Raw genomic sequence first — 22191 nt, 5'->3', positions numbered from 1 at the left:
CACATTATAAAATAGCTTAGATGTTAATTTAACTTTTAAGTTATCTCTCTCTGTAGTATATAGTTTCGTAAACAAATCTATAGAAACAGACGTATGGGCGCCATATTTCAAATCACAAAGGACCAATCTGGTATTTAATTTAATTTCGTAAAATTTCATATATATATAAATTTAACGTTGCATCGACTGCGAGATTATTAGCGACGTAGGCAGATATGCTTAAAGCATCGTTAATTATCTTGTTTTCTTTAATGGGTCTTAACAGATCGTTGATTTTTTCTTTGTTGACATTATCTCTAATACACGGTTTTAGTTTGTGAACGATGTGTGTTATACCACTCCAGACAGGATAAAATAAAACGACTGGTACGTTGCATTCTCCGCATTCTTCACCGGGAGTTGCGTCCTTTGTCAATCGATGCAAGTGGGAGACTTTTGTGTGGTCTATTCAGATGCGAGTAATAGCGACTTGGTCTTTTCCGAGTAGTGAGGGGGTTATGTTGTATTTTTGGAAGAACGAGTCACTGACGTTTTCAATGTGAGAGGACGCTGTTCGTCTCCACCTTCTTTCCCATTGCTGTGTTATAATCTTCATTGAGTCATAATATATCTGCCATTAGGTTTAATGATCTTGTGCCAGCAAGAATCCAATTGAGATATTCCATATTTGTAAAAATTAATTCGAGTAGAATCTTGGTTATCTGAATTGTTGGGGGGCAAAGGTTTTCGGGTAATGAAAGAGTTTCCTTCTTGATACTCATCTTTATGTATGTGTTTCAAAATACATAGATATTAATAATAACAATACAAATAATGAAATTAAAGAAAAGCATGTCCATCTTTGTCTTATGTATTCCAAAAAAGAATATAAATTATAATAATAGTAATACAAATAATGAAATTAAATATGATTCGATCAAACATTTTAACTATTAAATCACACAACCTTTTTAGCAAATTCAATTCGATGAAGTTACATTCCTTTTGTGCCTTCGACCATCTTAACTGTGTTTCTATCGCCTCAAATACTTCAAAGCGTTGAGGAATGTCATTATTGCCGTTATATTCTCGGTATTGTATGCATCTTCTACATCTGTCGTAATATTATCTTCCATTTCGTCCTGTGTGGTGTAGTCAAGGCAGTTCATTAGTTTTTTTCCATGCTCTTGACAACGTCACACATTTCACGTCCATCCAAGCATGTGCCAGCATAAAACAGCAATCCTTAAAACCTAACTGCTTCTTGTAGCGCCCTCTCGAAATTACCATTGGCATTAATTCACGAAAATTCGTCATACGTTCCCAACATCATTCGTAACAGTGTAGAATGCAGAATTAAATAAATGAACGAACGAGGCGAAGTTGTGTCGACAAGGAAGAGACAAATGGAAAGATAGTGTTGGGATAACGTGATCTCATGAACAGCGGTACGTAAATTTCGATCTTCTTAAGATCGAAAATCCGATTATGGGACATGAGCAACGAGCACGATCCGCGAGTGTCTGGGAAATTTGAACGTAAGTTAGACGGTGCTTCATGTGCAGAAGCAAGCTATCAAGGTCAAAGGAAGGTAGGCCATTCTTCGAGAACGATTGACACAGTTCAAAATGTGTTGGATCGAGAGCCGGTTAAAAACTTGTCGGAAGTTGGCGTGCGAGAAAGAATCGGTGAGCCAGCAAAGTATTCCCAGAGCGCGACGGAGACGGATTCCCAGAAAGACTCGTCTTGGCAGACAATCCAAGTTTCTCACGATGGTTTTCTTCCAAGGAGCAGCGAAAGTTGCTCGGAATGTATCGGCGGCGAAGCAGGAAATCTTGCGTGGAAAACAAAGGGAAACGTCGCGGAACACCGTGATTTACAGGCCGTTTGGAATTTGAAAGCGACTTCGTCGAAAAGCGGCGAGGACAGGCAGCTGATATTGGGGATAAACGAAAATCTGCCGGCAGATTTGAAAGAAAAATACTTCTGGCGACCGGAAGCAAGCAATTCGCAGAAAATGAGCGAATATTTTTTCACTGATTCGAAGGAACGTTCTCGGACTAATAACCGAGCGAGTTCCATAGGGACAGGCGACTCGCAAAGTCGCTGCAAGTCGAGAGATCGTGAGAATCATCAGTGGAAATTGCAAACCAGTTCTCCTTTAGCCCGAAATCCCACATTCGCGAATTTGGCGTTGGACGTGTCTTACGCAGGGTTGGACATCTCTGGTTTCCTGGATACGGAATCCTCCAGGAGGCTTGAAACTGATCCACCCGAGTTCTGGGAAGACTTCAGTGTGGTCGAGTGCCTGGAGAACAAATTGTCGTCGTACGACGAAAGTACGCCAGAAGAACGGGTGGAGGCGCTGAAGGAGGTTTTGGCGGAGACCGATATACACGAAGGCGATGGAATCGTGTCAGACTTTCTGTTTCACGTTGCCAGAACGAAATATGGCAAGATATATATCAGGGTTATCAGAACATTGCTCCTTAATCGAGGTAGGATATGAATGGTTTATGACAGCGCTTCTTAAACTTTTTCCATTCGCCAACCCATTTTATGTCGGGAGAATGTTACGCAGCCACAGTTCTGTACATAAGAAGGTACATAAAATAGATATATAGGACGGACGATATATAACCGACTGATTCTCACTGTCGATAACTTCTAGACGAAGTAAAAAAACAACAGCTTTTTTAATACGAGTTATATATTAATATTTGGAAATCTGATATGAGAACGATGTCTGCCTTTGGACGCTGTACAAAGTCAGCCCTGTCAATCGTATTTTTCGTTATATTTTCGTACGTTTCGACAGTTATGTTCGCTATCGCTTCTCGAATAGCATCTTTTAGCTGCTTGATTGGCTTTCGTTTATCGACATGCGTTTTACTTTTGATGTAACCTCGTAAGAAGAAACCCGCTGCTATAGAATCAGGCGATCTTTGATGGCCGAACGATACCGGCAGAGTAATTTGTGTGAGGTTATTGTTATCGACGAATTACTTTGATAAAGTGTTTTGACAATTTTTCCTCGCTCTCGAACTGTGTAATGCTGGATGATTATTTTGTCGTACGTCCATGATACGATTGTTAAAGCGGAACAGGAGATGGTGCATCGTTTCGGAATGGCGGGACTTTGAAATTGATCAGTCAGTTCTGTATTGTCCACCCTGTACATATAAAACATTAATCGACAGTAAATTAAAGAAGATTAATTCTAAACAATTCTTTGTTACATTTATAATTGTATCATTTATTATCACCTATTAGAGCAGAATTAAATTTGCATATCGATGAAACAGATGTGCTTGTTTATTTTTGCATAAAGGAATAAATTCTGGCTGAATATTTGATATAACAGAGTACGTTCAATGTTTCTCAGAGTTAATCGATATTTTCATTTTACAACCATCAAGAATAAAGGCGTCGTTTTTTCATGGTATTATTAATTATTCATTTACAATTTTTATTACACAATTCAGGCGAGGATTTAATATTCAGATTATTAATAAATATGAATAATAATAATAACTAATATATTTGAAGGATATTACTAGTGTTACAGATTTTTGTAATAGTATGACTGAGTACAATCTAGTAAATTTGAGGGATCTGCTTTATTATTAGATATTATTCGAATAGAGCTGCTTAACGTTAAAAAATTTGAGTGGTAGTATTACTATTATTAATATACTTGGCAAATATTGTTAGTATATAAACTATATAGATTTTTGTAATAGTATAGCTGAGTACTAATAAAGCTAAGTGTTTTGTATAGTATCAGATATTATTCAAGTAGAGTTATTGAATCTGAGACAGATTTGAATAATAGTATTAACATTACTAATATATTTAAGAGATAGCATTAGTATTGTTAATAGATTTTTGTTACAGTGTAGGTGAATACTAATTGCCTTGAGGGATTTAGATCTTAATATCAGACATTATTTCAAATATACTTTCTGAACGTTAACAAATTTAAATAATGGTATTAACATTACTAATAATACTAGTACATTAATATTATTAATAGATTTTTGTTCTGGTGTAGGTAAATACTAATTGCCTTGAGGAATCTAATTAATATCAGATATTATTCAAATAGAGTTGTTGGGTGTAAGCAAATTTGAATAGTACTATGTATTAAATATTACTGATAGATTTGTGGGATCTATTTAGCTTGAAATATTATTCAAATAACTTTGTCGAACGTAACAAATTGAATAGTTGCATTAATATTAATAATATATTTGAGACATATTATTAGTATTGTAAACTGTTTGATAGTAAGACTGAATACTAATACATTTGACCAATTTACTTAGCATCAGATATTATTTAAACAGAGTTGTTGAATGACATTATCACATATGTAATATAAAATATCATAAGCGTGTTCAAGATTATTTTAAAAATTGTTGAAAATTCTGTTCTAATTCTAAGCAAAAATTCACTTAAACAATTTGTTAAAAAGCTGCTATTTTATACCCATGTCGATTAATAACTCGGTAAATTCTTCTTCATCCTTTGCTGACAGGTCATTGACATTTTTCATTTCTCTGATGTGTAGCAGTTGCAAAAATTTCCGCCGCCCCATAATTCTGTTATATGCCCCACATGGGGTCATGACTCGTAGCCGAGGAAGTTTCGCTTTATAATATCGATTAGTCGATCTCGCCATTTACGAAATTGGATATTAATAGCTCGACTAAAGAGACAGCTCTCTAAACACGAAAAAGTGACGGGGACGAATGCGAAATGCAAAAGATAGCATTATATATATATATATATATATGTCAGAGATGAAAGGACACCGGGCCCCAGTTGGAGTTACTTGGAAAACCTGAATACCGTAACATTTAAGAAATAACCCAACACAGTCATTCGAAATTCGTGACAATGAGCCTTTGGGCTCGAGGCAACCATCGGTCGCCGAAGCGTGGCCACGGTCGCGGGATGAACGTTCCGCCTAACAGAGATATGAAGTTACATAGCTTTCCTTTAAAGAATTGGCAATACCGACACTTGACAATAAAACATTGTAACAGCCCCGCGGCTCGTCACACACAGACCGCATTCTTTGAGTAAGATTATCACCAGATGCCGATGTTTCATTCACTGTTTATGCTCAGATAGTCTGAGGAGCCGCTACAAATCTTAGGACTTAGTCCTTCCGATTGACAAACAGTCTTTGTTCTATCCGCCCGTAAATTTGTCACCTATTGCGGAAAGATATGGGAGATCAGATTTCCTCACGTGCGACGCTTCCCGCCAGGAACTCTCTCTCAAAGGCGGCTAGCATCTTTTGCTAACCACCGATATAGAAATTAACCAAATAACAGCAACGCCCATTTCCCTCACCCTCTGTGTGGAGGCTTTCTTTGACGAATCCGATGATCTCGTGCCCTTAGGCACATCCCATCATAGTCTTCCTCTGCAGCGTCGTCGTGACGGAAAGTCATTCCCTTTCTGGCAGTCTCTTTAGCCATACGCCTAGTGTGTTTGTACGATCGGTGAATAATCTACGTCTTAGCAAAGAGCTAATCAAGCGATCCTTGTATCACGAGTAGTAAGTCGAGTCCGACTTAGACTACGAAGCAAAGTATATTCGTTATCCCGTGGACCGTGGATTCGCCATATCGAACCTAGGGTCATTGTCATTAGCGTCTAGTTACCGCGGCCGCTTGTCAATCTTGTACCAACTATATCAGTGTAATAAACGTTTGTTCAACAACAATGAACAACACCGGCGAAGACTCATTACACGCCCCTAACGCCAACCCGACATATATATATAGAACGATGGCTTCCTGGATATCTTCTCGCACTTGATAAGGTACACGTTAATTACAACATCATAGATGACTCTGCAATGATTTTATTCTTTACAATCTTCATTATTTCTTACGTGTGATAGGACATTGCCATATGATTACATTTTTTTTCTTCTCTTTCCTTTTTTTCTTCGTACAGTACGAAATTATGAAATTGACATTTGTAAATATCAAACCTAGAACCATTTTATTCAGCGATAAGCATATCTACAGATTCCTTGATTTTTTAATTATAAATCGAATTAAAAAAGAAAATTTTTCTAATCTGATAGAAAGACTTCGAATATTAATGCAAGCATATTTAAAAAATGTATGCTTGCAGTAGTATATACGCTACTAGTGTCATTTCAAAATTCTTGTTACACCTGATAAACTAACCTTCTCTTTATATTAATAAAATCCCCCTTCCTTAAAAAAGGAAAAATAAAAATAAAAAACAAGTTGTCTGGTTGAATTGTAAAAGAAGTTATTCTGTTTCAAAGAATGTCCAGATATTAATGTCAGTAACCGTATACGCATATACCATTCAAAATAGATTCGTTTTAGGAACAAGCAGACCGATATTCGTATCGCGAAAGTTTTCTTTCTTAACGACCGAGGAAGTCACGTTACTTTCATGTATCGAATGCACGAAGAAAGGAAGCGCGATTTCGATCTTGTCGTTTTTAAATCGATGATGGTCTACTTTCATTTACCTTCGTTTCGTCGCTGCTTTAATTTCTCTGTTCGGAATTCGTTGATCGAGTACGATCAGTGAAACAGAGGATGTATCAAGTGATATTCAAGATCCCTTCAGATACGAGTGTCACTTTGTAGAGATCATCGATAACGAAATTAACATAGTCCAGGAGAAACTTGAAAAGAAATTTCTTCTGATTAAAAGCTAATTATGTATCGTTAAAAGAATGTTAATCGAGGGTTGTCGGTTTGACTTGGAATAAAATTTCTTCTTTTTTTGTATTTTATTATTTCTCTTGCGTTAGACTTTCGCCCATTACAAGCTTAGTATTTCATAAATATGTGATTAGATATAATTGACATATACAGGAAATGAAAATACTCCGCCGCAATTAGGGTAGAAAAATTTCCAATCGCGGATGTGATCTTTCGAAAAATACTGCATCGGAAAATAAGCGAGTTTCGTTCCAATAGAAAATTTAAAGTAAATACGAAATCGTTGGAAATAAAGGAAAGGTTATTAGAAAAATATGAAATTAATAATTTTTTATAATACGAAATTAAGAATTCTGTTCGAAGAATTTGAAGGTGACTTTGAAAGGATAAGAGATTTCTTCGACGTTTCTTATCTTCTGCTTATCAAATCGTGCAACATTCACTGCGAACAAATGCTGAAATTAATAAACTGGACGGATTACTTGTCCCATTAAGTTTGATAATTGATTGCAGTTGGAGAAACGTCTAAATCTTGTAATACTATGGCAACAAAAGATTAACCAACTGACTAATTGTAAAAACAATGATATACATAATTTTTATCAGTAATCATTCGTTATTAATCACGTTCAGCCGACAGAAACATTATGAAGAAATTATTTGTTCTATGCTTTCTTTTTTAATCGTTATCTGGCTATAGTTAAGAAATTCAAAAAATTGTATTCCAGATATCTATCCATCTCTTTTCAGAATTAATATTACTCAGGTACTGTAATATAGTAGTACTAGTAGTAGTAGTAGTATTTATTTATTGTGTTGAACATCTGGTCCACTAAAACTTTGAGATTGTATGGACATTTGGTGATAATTACAAAGTAGGAACCTTCCTTATCCGAAGGAACAGCAAGACGAAACTGTTTGAATCATGTGAAATATTTGGATAATGGAACAATTATTTTTCACATATGAAATTTCACTTATTCAAATACAAAATTCAATTGAATTTTAATGGATCCTTATTAGCTTTTATTATATTTAGTATATTTTATATTATTATATTTTATTATGTTTATTATATTATTTTACTAACTTTTTGCATGCCAAGACGCACAATTCATTCAACATAAGGAACTTTATAGAGCCACGTTCTTTTTCTACTTCGAACGTTCGAAGCTCCTTTTCAAATGTCACGAATGCATCGATATGAGAAGACACTTTCGTTTAAAATCATCGCTATTATCGTCTTTATCGTAACGAAACCATCTCATTGCATCAGTATATTTAAGATTTTCCTACTGTTGCTAGCACTCGAAATTCTTCTTCAAATAATTGAAATCAGTATCATGTTTTTATTTTTTAATATTCGCAATTGTGATTTTCCCAGCATCATGTACATTTGCCAATTCTGTTGTACCTACGGCGCAGCTTCGAGGTTCTTAAATATGTCGCATTTTGTCTCAACAGATGGAACGATATTGCTTTCATACTAAGTTCTTATAATCAAAATTCATTCGATCCAATAAGGGAAAGAATACATTGTGTACGGACAATAATAAAACATGTACATATTTGAAATGGAAAAGTCATTCGTTACTGGAAAATGCTTTGTTCTAGATAAGGAAGCTCTACTTATTTCCATTTTACATTACGTTTATTTTTCATTTCAAATCCCTTCCGGGATACATTGAATCGCTCTTGCATATTATTACGTGTAATTGCATCCTAAATATCCCACGTAATTCCATTTTATATCTCATTCATTTTGCATCAGTAAACATCTTTATATCTCCAATATTTGAATACCAACCGGTAATACAGGTCTAGAGCACATTTAGCACATTTCGAGATAAATCGGTTTGTAGGTTATACTACGTCGTAATGATACATTTTATTTCGGTATTTATTACAACGAAGCGAAATAATTAAAGACGACGATGAACAATAATAAAAAAAATTCCAAACGCCTAACACGCTTCTTGTTTTCAAAATTATATCGTCTTTCCTTACTGCGATGTAATCTACAATTTGTGTGTAGTAAAATGATCTACAGGGACCTTAGAATCATATTATACTGTTCACTCAATGTTGACCAAAATGTGCTATAGACTCTTGTTCCCTGTTGGGATTCATTTACTCATCCCCTTTTATCCATCACCTTCTTCATCCATCCTATTCCATTAACCTCTTCATCGATAAGATTCTCTGTTCGTTCACCCACTGTTGTATATTCACATTGCGCTATAACGTGTTCTCCTATTCCCTCCCCCTTCCCACATATACCGCATTCCTTCTTTTCTTCATCCGGAGTTTACTCATCCTCCACTCGTTCCCTAATCCGAACCTAACTTTGTTAATCTTCTTGACTTTCCCTTCCTCTCGTAGGTACATACCTTCTTTCGTCCTAATTGATAGGCTGTCATCGGTCCTAACGTTGTACGCTTCAACACAACATAGAGCTCGACGTTGAGTAGCGTAACCTGATCTATTGTATTCAGTCGTCTATGAAAAATCACTAACTACCCATAAGACGATAATGAAACTTGTTTATCTTCGATTTTCTCGAATTTAATCATCTACCCACGCATTTGCGACACTTTTCTGATTAAAATGAGACTAAACATGATATAGTTTAAATCACACTTACATGTATATGTAATAAATGAAAGATTGTTTCTGTTTTCCATTTCCCATCTGCTCGTTCCTATTTTCCTTTAAATCTCTCTCTTGCTATTCTATGGCTCATGTTATTTCATTTTTCCCTATCAATGAGCCGTCTGCACTCCTCAAGTAGTGAGTTTTCTGATCTTCTAATCTCTTCTTCATATCTTCATATTTTATGTACCTTTCTCCTGACCCCAGAAGTATTTTCCCCGTCTTCGTTTCTTGTCTAAATATCCTACTGTAGATGTGCACCTCTCCAGTCACTAATACTGCTCTTAGATACCTTTCTTGTACTGCTTCCATTTCTCTCCTTTCTTCTGTCTCCCATATTTCATTATACTCTTCACCATGACGTTAAATATCATAACTCATCTGTTGTAATCTCCTCCAAACTTACACCCCCCCCCCATCCTCCAAATTTCCATCATCGCAGCTGTTGAACTAATACAGCCTAATTAACATATTATTTACTTTGTAATGATTATTGTTAGACCTATGTTATTACTGCTTATTATCTTCTCGCTACCACGCGTCACACATATGTGATACACTACATTTTTATACTATATACAAATTTTCCTTAGAAATTCAGATAAAATGTAAGAAATTACCTTCAGTATTTCCTTTGATTCCGATCAACTGCAGTTTTTTCAAAAATCTTTTGCCACATCATCTAGTAAACTAACTTCTCAAAAAGGCTCGAGTCGTTCGATTCAATATAAAAAAAGTTATTCACTCTTTAACGGTGTGCCAATATTCCCGTTCGTAACCGTATGTTACGTATATTGTGTTTCAATTTCATTCAAGATAAATCTTATTTATTTTCGTTTCGGATACTATTTATATTTATTATAGCATCGACAAATTATCACTAATCCAATATTGCAACACATTGTTTTTATTTATTTTAAATTTTTCTTCTCGATTGACAAAGATTGTACATAAAATTGTTTGGAACACATAGAATATCAGATTTTGTACAAATAGCCACACTGTAACATGACACTCGAAAATCGCTCGAACGGTCGACAGAAATATGTAAACATGGAGGTTTCCGTCCTTGTTGAGTCCGTCGTCGAAACTCGTATATTGACTTTGTCTCAGTAGCATCGTGTGCGTTAAATAGGTAACAATACAATACTTCACATTTCTAGATATGTGTGACAAGTGGTTTACAGTAAGAAGCAATCTACTCACAGCTCAGCGTTACACATATGTGCACGATTCTAAGAATCGCGTTGTCTACTTAGCAGCTTTTATTACTATATATGTAAAAATATATGTCACATTATGTAAAATTTTAAAATTTTCAATGTTGAGCTGTGAACAGTGACTTTTTCCTTAAACGGTGATAGTGAAAGCGTTAAGTAATACATATAAATATATACTCTAACAATATTCTATTTCTATTATATATTATAAACCAGTTTGACTTTACTTCTGAGGTCTGTTAGTAGTTTTTAGTTGCTTGTCCTTCTGTAATCAAAGTACTGTAATATATGTATTATATGTGTGATAATGAACATATGAACTAACATATTGAAAAATGACGAAATATTGTAGATGAATTAAATGCAGTCACAAAGATCGTAGGAAAAATAGATTCGTTTCAACAAGTCAACGCTTATCGAAAAGTTGCCAGACAACTCCGTAATAAATGAACTTCGGTCATAGATTTAGAAAATCCGATAATCGCATTGTTGTTATTGGTAGGCAGTGTTAGGCAAAATTTTGTACATCTATTAAATAACAAATAATAAACTAATATTTTAGTAGTAGCCTGTTTTAGGTTAGGTTTAAGTTTAGTTTCGATATAAAATTAAAAGTACTTACAATTAGAATTGTTTGTGATACTTTTTTAAATAATATTTTAACTTTTAAGAAGCTTTTCAATATATGGAAATTTGAAAAGGATCGGAGATACCAAGCAAATTGTCAAGTAATTACCTTAGTTGTTTTATAAAAACTAGATCCATCTAATACTTATATAGAATTATTTCCCTAGGAATTTTCTAGGATTTAAATTTCCCTCTCAACCGTATTTATACGCATCTTTGCCCGCGCAGCTTGCTCTGACAGCTATGCGTCATGGCGCCGGAGTAATTTTGTCGTTTGTTTCGTTTCACGTTATCTTCATGTTTTCTAATAGTAAGAAATAATATTCTCGTTCTTTTACGTGCGTGGATCATCGATCACTGTTTGTTGTGTCAATTAGTGTCTATATAAACAATTAATTGTTAAAATTTGAGAACTTCAAGAAGATTAGTGAAATGTGCCCGGTACATCCTCTGACGTCAGAGGCGGAAAATTAATGTGCTGAATGGTAAGTATTTATTTTGAAACACAACTAATTACATTGAGTGATCAACATGTGATTATAAACAAATCTCCTCTTCACTTTTTGTTCTCCATTTTTCCAACGTACTTTGTCGTAAAATATACTTGGACGATAATTTTGAAATTTCAAATTCGATTGAATCATAAACGAAATATAACAAAATTTCGAATTGATATACTCATGTGTAGATAAATAATAATCAGGTAGATTATTCCCTATATAAATAACAACTACTGTATTACTTCCTTTTCTTTAATTTTCCCAACATTGCTGGTCAACCCTCGAGACATGACGCCATTTTTAAAATCTCGAAACTTTAACCCCTTTGTTTACTTTTTTCCTTCTCCTTTGCTAATAAGAAATCATAGTTTATTCATAGCCTGTACTATGTTTTGCACGAAATTTTCTCAACTACTCTATAATTACATATAGTGTAAAAATTTAAACTATACGACAATTCTAATGAAAATCAAAACTTGTTAAGAAATCGAAATTAATTAAAATCTATCGTTTGATTAAATTCTATCGATGGATTAAAGAGTATTCTGTTACATAATATTTTATTATACTATAATTATTAATTCTTCCATTCTATTTATTTCTATAATTATATTACTTAATTACATTAACGTGCAATGTGTTATGTATTATTTATATAAAATACGGAAGTTAACAACTACAATTTGATAAATTAATGTTTTGGAACGATTCCAAGCAATTATTATGTTATTATTTCAAATAAAGTTAATTGTATTCAAGTTTATCTGTTTAAAATAGTTATATATAAAATATTCCTAACACTACAATTTATAAATAAATTATTATCTCTAAATATTTTGTTTGCATTTCTCATTATTTATAATTGCTTTTACGACTCTGTTATTATTTTGATTTTTTATTTGTCTATCATAGGTATGCAGAATATATAATAAAAGATTAAAAAATATATGAAAAAAACATTGTAGCAATGTTTCTTTGTTATTGGAACGTTACATGGAATTCGATTTGGATATCTTAGGATTAAAAACACGAATGAAACACAAGGTTCACTGTTTTTCCATTATAACTAGAATCATGTTTAATGGATTGTGACGAACAGTAAGAGATTATTTTGGAGGTCAATCGTTCATGTATATCTTTGATACATTATGCAACGTTTCAGATTGATGCATATTGCCACGTGGTTATTCTCTGGCCGATCATTTCGTATCATTATTTACAATCATTTCATTTTACAACAAATACTTCAACTGGTGCGTCGTATAATATCTAACAATTTCAACATTTTTTAAACGAATATTCTTATTATATATGCGTCGTATTGATTACTTAAAATTAAACGCATAAAGTAGGTTCAACTTTCGTGATTAATGTCGAGGAACGTCAGCCTATTGATAAAGTGCAAAGTTAACGATGCAAGTACATGTAGTTTGTCGACATGTAGTCGCATCTTTGTTCCTATAAATAAATGACGAGAACCGCGTAGTCTCGGTTTATCACTTCAGTGCATACTCTTATGCAAGCTTTACCGCGTGGAAAAATCAATAATCACCTGCGACGTCTCTGCCTAAGATGTTACGTCAGAACTTTTGGTAATTTTATTTTCGATTGTTGCACTATAAATTAACCGTAATCAGAGATCAAAAATAACATTTATTTTTACAATTTTTATAGGAGGGGGAGGGGGAGACTGACATACTGGTAACTTTTGTTGTAGTAGAACACAGTGAACACTAAAGTACCAAAGAAATTTTTCAAAATATTAAATGATTAAACAATATTAATTTTCAAGTATTCTACTTACGAATAACTCCTTATATATGATTCCAATATTTTTTGTTAGCGATTACCATTATCTACGTGAGATATTTTTTGTTGCCGACAACCATTATGGCAGAATCATTTTTTGGTTGTCGATAACTTAATAGTTATAGTCGTGATGATATTATTTTCAGTCACCAATGACCATTTTTCATGACTGAGGTTTTTTTGGTTACTTATAACCATTACAGTTTTGATTACTGATACCTATTATGTATGAAAGCATCTTTTTATCGCTGATAATAATTATCAACGACATAATTTTTTTACTACCGATAACTATCATAAATTAGAGAATTTCTTTGGTTATTTTTGGCGGATTTCTTTTTGGCTACTGATAACCATTATCAAAGACGGAATTTTTTTTAGGTTCCGATAACCATTATCGATGTCGGGATTTTTTCGTTACTATTACCAATTGTCGATAACCCGAATTTTGTTTTAGTAAACATTATCGATGGCGAAAAATCGTTTTGGTTGATAAGCAGAAAGATTTTTATTATTTATCGTGATTATTCGTAACCAAATTATTTTAATTGAATAAGTCTTATAGCATAACTTTTAAAACTTCTGTTTTCCCCCTTTTACCCGCACTTTCAAACGATAACAATTCTCCATATGTGCGTTGTTGCTTGTTCAGTCGATACGACTTCTTGTTTTTAAATTATTCTATGGCCATTAGTATCCTGTATATAGAATATTTTTTTAATAAGAATGTAAAACGTCCAAGTATATTTTATAACACTTCCAGGGCCTTCATAGAGCTTGCCGCTATCGTGTTTAAAACATAGTATCGAATTTCATGTCCGAAATAAGCACCAGTAATTTACGTCATAATTTTACTAAAAATTCAGCAGTCTAAAAGGCTCAGACAGTGCGTACTTTTTGTTGCTCTGAAGCTTAAGTTTATAGAAAATTACTAACATTGGGAAATATTGAAACGTTTCAAACGATACAGGTAAAGAAAATCTACTCGATTGCTTATCAACAGAGTATATATAATGCAGAGTTCTCGATTACATAATGCAATTTTTTACGATAATGTTTCGAAAGACGTTCGCTTGCTATGATTTAGAGAATTGTTTGAAGTTAGTAACCCCTCCCACCAAACCACACAAACATCCCAGAGGAGATAAGAGAGAAGCTTATACCAGAGGACAAACACAGAATCTTGAAATTCGATTCGACGTACAGGAGAATCGAAGTAGCTGCAGACACGCAAACGTGAAGATTATATACAGTTACAGTTACCAACACGTATAAATAATATAGAGCAGCTTAGGCTAATTGGATAGGAAGAAATTAGCTTAACCGGTAAATGTCGGTAAATACGACATGTTTCATAGGATTAGAGAAACAGCAAAATGTACGATATGCGGTAATTGCGAGCTAGAAAGCAAAGAGTACATGTTATACAAATTTCCACAGCGCTGAACGTGCAGATTGCACATTATAACGGAATATGCCGGAGTACTATTAATAACCAAAGAAGAACAAGTGAAATCAATATACGTATTATTTTACACAAAAAATGCTAAAACTAAAAGTCTTCTGCTTAAGTAAAATAAATGAGAATTTAAAATGAGAAAAATTTCTGCGAATACCTAGATAAGACTGCGATAGACGAAAGTTCGTAGAAGGCTATTATTGTGTTATTAATGACTCATCAAACACGAAACGAGGATATCCGAGATTTAACTTGTGATAAAATCTTATTGCTGAAAAGTCAAATTGCAATATTTCTTATTGCATTCTTACGTAACAGTATTTACATTTGTATTCTTTTCAGCGGAGGACAGATCAAACGGATTATTATTCTATTGACTTTCAACAATGCTTATTTATAATTTATAAACAGCAACACATCGTGTAAATATGTCTCACGTGTTCTCTTTGTCACTCGGTCTTGCCTTCGGAAAACATGCAAGCAATTTCCAAGTCTTATTAAGAAGAGTCACAGTTTTTACACTTTTTAAAGGAATTTACACTTGAAATGTTGGCAATTGTAAGGGGAATAAATCTTCATGTGTTAACCGTAATTTATGAATAGTAATTTGTGGTTTAGCTGTAGCTTGTTTATGACAAATGACCAATATTTGTTTATTGAAATATCTTAAAATAAACTTTCAAAACTTGACATGAAAAGTGCAAAAAAAAGATGCATAATGGGGTGCACAAATTGCTGTTAATTGTTGTTAACCAAATAATAGGTCCTCTATTTCTCCCAAATGAAATACTAATACTTCCTCCTCCCCTAGTGAAAATACACTTTGGGAAGGTTCTAAACTAGTCTTCAACAACTGTCGAGGACTTTCTCGACAGGGACCCACCTTCCTGTCCAATGCAGTTTTTAGGACATTAAAAGCTGCAACTGCTTTACGACAGCCCATTGCTTCCGTGCAGTTGCTTCAACAGCCAACCGCGTTCATTCTCCGGTCCAACATTATCGCTCTGTCTTCCATCTGTACGTCCATTTTATCTAAAAGCTAGCGTGTTGGGTGACAGTGTGTTCATCTGCTTGCACAATATTGCATAATATTCCAGACATAATACGATTAAGAATAGTCACTCGCCTAATGACGTTCAAAAGATGACGGTCGTTGAGGTTAGGTTGTAATTAGGTTGAGGTTAGGTTGTCTCCGTGGCGGGCAGTAGTGGGGTCATGCCCAGGAGTGGGACTGCAGTGGTAGTGTCCATATGACTCGACTTATAACTTTTTTGCCCTACACTACTCTGCTGTCCATGAGGATTTCTCTACATTAAAAAAAAAAATGATTAAGGTTAGGTTGAGGTTAGGAAACAGAAAGTCGTCACTAAACGCGTACGAACGCAATAAGCTGACCGTATTGGTACCGTGTCAAAATTCATCTTGCATCAACACATCGCCAGCTTGCATGGGGTAATAAGGAGCGAATCTTGTAAATGACCATCGAAGGGTCAGCGTCATTTCGTCTTTTGCATCTCGTTCTTTCCTTTGACATGTGTTTTGCATCTTCGATTTTTCCAAACCAACGTCAGAAGCAATATCACGAAGTCTCTCCTTTGTTTTTGGGTCACCGATGGCCATAGGGTTTCAAAATGGCTTGTATCTACCTCCTTTGCCATTTTTTCCATTTGAATCGAGTAACATGGACACGATTAGAGTGACTTGTTGAATCTTCTCTTTTTTCTTCTTCTAGTATCCTAGAGTCTTCACAGTCTGTTCAAAACACATTCACGACACAGACATTCACCAGAGTCACTAAGATGTTCTCTTCGGACTTTGCTAGGCTGATTGCTTGAGCTGTTAGAATTTAATCTTAAAATTAAAATTAATAATCTGTGGAAGACACAACGTGATATTTATTAAGTAGAACTACAGAACCAAATGTATATAAGCGAGTGATATAATTAACAACGTATGGAGATTGTTGATTGTTGGCCAGTTACTCTCAGATTAGACGTAGGTAGTGACCCATGATCCCTTAAATATTTTGAACCGCACTCTCTATACAGTAATGAGTATGACCTGTGTAAGTGTCCTGTTCAAATGCCTGTGTGGGTGTCTGTGTAAGAGTATTTGTGCCTATGCGTGAAATATCGTAGTATTCCAACATGAGCGTAGGTCTCTGGCTACCAAGATGGAGATGCTCCTTCAGTCTTGAACTGTACTGGCTGCACAGCTGCGTTACCTGCAAACTGTAACACAGTTTGTGTACAGATTTTCACAAATCCCATCGTTTGCAACGTAGTAATTGTGCTGCATTTTCTATCGTTCTGAGGATTTCTCTTAACTTGGTCCTGGCTGAAGAGCTGCAAACTTTGCTGTGTAAGCTTTTCGCTTCCATGTCCTATAATTGGCTGCCAGGATTGGTTTCATAATGCGCTTATGTACAAGTAACTATGCTTCTATACTGAACTTAGAACGTTCACCGGTTAATCGGAACGTTGCTTTCCTCCTGAATCGAATTTTCTGGGTCTCTTTGTCGTTTGCTGGTTCCATGTTACCTTGCGGTCAAGATGTAACCCAAGATAGTCAACCAGTTGGTTTTGGGATATAATGCACTTATTAAGTGCAACCTTGTTATATTAAATTCAAGGTAAACGTGACATGTCCATTTGTCAGTATTTATTCCTATTCTCCACTGACTTAGCCTGTGTTCCTCAATGACATCGACGCAACCTTAGGATATTGGTCGGTGGCTAGAATTGCTGCATCATCTCTGGATGTTCGTCAAGTAGTTCCAGAGCTGGTCAGCATGTCGCCTGTGCATCAGGTGTACACCGTAGGCCCCAAAGACACTTGCGCTTACTGAATTATGCGATATTTCTTTTTCCATCCACGTTAGATTATTGTCAGTAGCAGCAGTAATAGTTCTTGGAATGTTATTTTCGTTGATGACATTCTCTGTCTTTTTGCTTCGTTTGCTTCGCAGTGACATATTACCAATCTCGAAGCTTACGAATCAACTGTTAGTTCAACTTTAAAAAACATTTATGTAACCAATTGCGTATGCAAAATTTATATTCGCGTACATTTTTTCTTCCCAGAACTTGTTATAATTATCGACGATAGTTGATATCGAGATTTGAATATTTCCGTCGTAAAGTTCACTGGCGTTCGATACTCGCGCGTTATGGCAAGTTTCTTCTTTAATTGTTTATTGTTATGGTTCGGTTGTATACCGGATAATTGGTGACAATTAGCAGGGAAAAAGTTAATGGATAATATTATCACTTAATCAATCAATATTTTTTATATAAAATATTGTGTATATATATAATAATTAAATTTGAAATGTGGGGGTATATTTATTATTATAATTAATATATATTATATATATTGATATATATAATATATACTGTATTTTATAATTGTATAATTATATTGTATTTTATAACTGTATAATTATTATTATAATTAATATATATATAACATATATATTAATTATATTATTTAATATTATTTGTAATATTAATTAATATATATAATATATACTGTATTTTATATAAATTATATATATTATATATAATAATAATTATACCCCCACATTTTAAATTTAATTATTTTCGTATAGAAACAAATATTTACAATGTATGTGCATATATAACTATATATATATTTGGTAGGAAGTTAATTACACATAGAATGTTGTATATATTTGTTTTCTTTGTTTCTATGACAAACATTGCTCGTGAAGTTTAAACGATCATTAGCATTGCAAACAAGGAGGAATAAAAAGTGATTGAAAAACTATTTATAATGAAGATTATTAAATTGTGTACAGCATCGTACACATCGCATTTTATTCTGAAGTTAATCCTTTTGTTACGAGAATATCAAAGGAAATATTGTGGTATTCTCAAAATTTTATAAAATTTCGTAAAAAGGGAAGAAATGAAGCTTAGGTCAATCAGCGAAAAACGTATATTTCTTAGCCGAAAGTGTTTACAACTTCCAGCGAACCCTCGGACAGTCACACGGTGATCACATTTCACTCTACAGTTCCTACTTATCTCACGAAACTTTCCTCGCTTTGTTACGTAATCCAGCAATTGGAATATCGACAAGTATTCATAACGCTCTCCGATTAGCAATGTGCGCTAATTGCACGTGTAATCTGTACAGATCTCACAAGGTTTATTAAACGGAAGGAAAAGAGAGCATTTATAATGCAAATGTTCGTACGGCATTGATTTTATTTTAGCGAGCGTAATATAATAAACCAAACTTTAATAAAAATTTACTTCAAAATATAAATCTGCTTCCACTGTCTTTTTTACCAATGGCGGTAACAAACATAAAAGAACACTTGCTTATCGACACACAGTCGCGAACTTCTTTCGAAACATGATCGTAAAATGATACACAGTCCGGCGTTGAACGTTAACAGCGAGCACAGATGAGAAATTCAAATTTATGTACAGACTTTGTAACGTTCAGAATAGAAGCGAGAGCTGTATGAGGCAGCAAGTCGTAGCTAAGATAGACGTTTCGAAAGGAATAAGAAAGTAGAAAGAGAGAAGGTCCTGGAGGAAAATTGCATTAATTAATAAATACAGCTAACGAATCAGCCATTGCTCCCGATCCTCCCTGGGTTCCTGGCCGATCCTGGCGGAGGAAGAGAGAAGCATTTCGAACAATACGCTCCTGGAATCGGAGGAAACTTCCGACCAGGAGCTACAGGATCCACAAGAGGATGACCCTTACGAATACGACGAAGACATCAGACCGTCGAACGAGGATTTGTTGGAAAACGAAGGTTTCCTGGATGGAAATTGTCCCAGCTCATCTAGGATACCCGCGCCTTGCTGGGGATGTTCCGATTGCACCGGATTGCATACACCGATTTTCCTGTTGGCTTCCTCGCCGACAGAGCCATCCTGCACCTGCGTTTCCTGTCAGTAATTCTCAAATTGCCGGGATCAGTTGAAATGGCTTGAGCTTCTTTTTCCTTTTCAGTTCTTGCATTACACTTCCCTTCGATTTTCGCAAATCCTCGCCTGTAACGTAAGTAGCTGATACACTGTTCAAAATACGAAATTAATCAGTGTGTAATACGCTGGTGTTTTGGTACAGAATTCGAACGAATGGAACACGTGAAATCAGATTTTAAGGTTAGATTAGAATAAAATTTGTTCATTCTCGGCTCAGTTCTCGAGAAGTTCGAGTTTGGAAATTTATCGAGGTAGCTATTGGGTTGGCAGCTAAGTGTTTGCGGATGTTGCCATTAGATGGCATTGACAAAATTCGCAATCACTTAACTGTCAACCCAATAGTTAGAACGTGGCTTATTGCAGGTTAGAATCGACAGCTGCTTCTATGTGTGAAAATCAGTCCAAAACGTGGAATAAAATTCTTCCATTTGAGGCTTCGTTTTCAAGAAAATGAGGTTTGAACGTATTCAATTTGCAGTAACAGGCCCGGTCGGGTGTCCGGTTCCAACTGTACGGATTTTGTCAATACCACCCAATGATAAAATCCGCACTCACTTAGTTGCCAACCCAATAATTGAAAATTGTACATTCGTCGTTATTTCTTTTGTTCGTTCAACTTTTCGCCAATTCTTATGTTAACAAAAATTGAGGAACTTAATTTAATTTTCCAATTTAATTTTTTCTTAGAAATAAATCGGTTTGTGGGGATATTGTGTTCTAACTTATCAACTTATTTTCACGCATAGAATGACGTAGAATGTCGATTATTTAGACCCGTCTGGTCCGGAATTGGTCAAATTTAATTTATTTCCAAACTTGTTTTTCTCTAAAACTAAACCGGAAATGAACAAATGTTATTGTATATTTTCTTCGTAGAGGATCGTCACAGTTGAACCCTCGGTGTCACATTGGCTCACGAAACGCGCTTGTCTCATATTGCGTCAGCCAGACCCTGATCAATCTTTGAGCACCTGCTGTTCAAAGAATAGCAGTGATATTGAATTGAACAAATTTGGAAATATAATTTGAACATTCTAGAATATTTGTTTAGATAACAAAAGAAGGTCAACGAAAAAAGGTCTCTAATAATAAGTTTAGAAAAAAAAAAAAAAAAACATTTTTGTGATGAAATACCATACCTTTTTTATGTCTTTTTATGCTCAAGACGTGGTACTCTAAGGGAAAAAATAGTTTTCTAGTGCACGTTTCAAAAATTATATTTATCTAACACGTCGAGGACGAGCTGTTTGTAAATAGAGAAAATCTGCTGCAATTATATGAAAAAGTCAATTCATTCCTACACAAACGTGCCAAAATTTTATATTTTAATTATACATACGCAGATTTAAGTATTAAGAAGATATAATAGCGATTTCACTCAATTCATCCCGCAGTTCATGCACAAGAATTTCTATGGAAAATTTGCACAGAAAGAAAATCTGTTCGATTGCAGCAAAAGATACGCTTTTGTCACTTGGCTTAGCCTATCCCATTACAAACTTCAGAGAATTGCCAGACACAAACTAATGGGATCATCAGATGTTATAAAAGAACACTACAAATTAATAATAGATAATGCATTTAATAATATATATAAATACAAACAAATACAATTACTAATAAACGTAATGCCATTGTAAGCCACGCTTTGAAGATATCTTTCTCCAAAATAAATCTGTGGGTCACTATAACCTATAATGACAACCGAGGGTTAGGAAACTTTTGTATAGCATAAACTACAGTATTCAAAGACCTGCTATCCCAACGTATTATTATCCAAACGTTCCATACGCGTTGCTCGAACTGCAACGAATCAGGAAGCTATTTACTGCATTCGTAACGCGACAATATTCGTCAGAAATAAAACACGCTGACACTCGAAACTCGTATTATCCGCGCGTGTTTGAAATTCTTGCTGCAGGCCGTAACAGAAATGTCGTAATTATTTATTATCTTATCAATGCGCCACAGTTTCCCGTTATAGTATAAAACTGTGCACACCTAGGATATAAAGCGACTGAATCATAAAGTTTTTCCGTTATTTTGAACAGTATATTAGAAACGCTGAATGAGAAATTGACGGTGAATGCGCAGCATCCGGTTGGTCGAAGACCGAGATGACGAGAAGGCGCGTCACCACAGCCTCTCCTCGTGAACGTTCGTGACTCATTCGCGTGCCACGCTCACATTTCACATTTCCTATTTGGTTCTTTACCCTTTGCTCATGACCTTGTGTACTTATAC

At 34.7% G+C, this 22191-nt stretch overlaps 1 protein-coding gene and 2 long non-coding RNA genes across 6 annotated transcripts in view; 1 reads left to right on the top strand and 2 right to left on the bottom strand.

Annotated features, from left to right (window-relative positions):
- LOC132915227 (trafficking kinesin-binding protein milt) overlaps nucleotides 1-22191 on the top strand; it is a 104129-nt gene that overhangs the window by 56317 nt on the left and 25621 nt on the right. The window contains exon 2 of one of the 4 annotated variants that reach the window (XM_060974997.1): nucleotides 1327-2477. The exons of 1 other annotated variant lie outside the window; for it this stretch is intronic. In XM_060974997.1, the coding sequence (XP_060830980.1) occupies nucleotides 1475-2477 (1003 nt within the window). In that variant the 5' untranslated portion in view covers nucleotides 1327-1474. Of the gene's footprint in view, nucleotides 1-1319; nucleotides 2478-19625; nucleotides 19911-22191 lie in introns of those variants that run through there. 2 more of the 4 variants (XM_060974998.1, XM_060975000.1) reach the window with 2 other exon arrangements.
- Nucleotides 6182-11339, bottom strand: LOC132915276 (uncharacterized). The gene is made up of 3 exons (XR_009659821.1): nucleotides 11205-11339; nucleotides 10054-11110; nucleotides 6182-6199 (listed from the first exon to the last, which is right to left on the bottom strand). It is a non-coding gene; the product is annotated as an uncharacterized LOC132915276 (long non-coding RNA).
- Nucleotides 8580-10045, bottom strand: LOC132915280 (uncharacterized). The gene is made up of 2 exons (XR_009659827.1): nucleotides 9355-10045; nucleotides 8580-9192 (listed from the first exon to the last, which is right to left on the bottom strand). It is a non-coding gene; the product is annotated as an uncharacterized LOC132915280 (long non-coding RNA).

The sequence above is a fragment of the Bombus pascuorum genome, chromosome 16 (assembly GCF_905332965.1).
Source record: "Bombus pascuorum chromosome 16, iyBomPasc1.1, whole genome shotgun sequence".
Taxonomy (NCBI): Eukaryota; Metazoa; Arthropoda; class Insecta; order Hymenoptera; family Apidae; genus Bombus; species Bombus pascuorum.
This window is presented reverse-complemented; position numbering and strand designations above follow the sequence as displayed.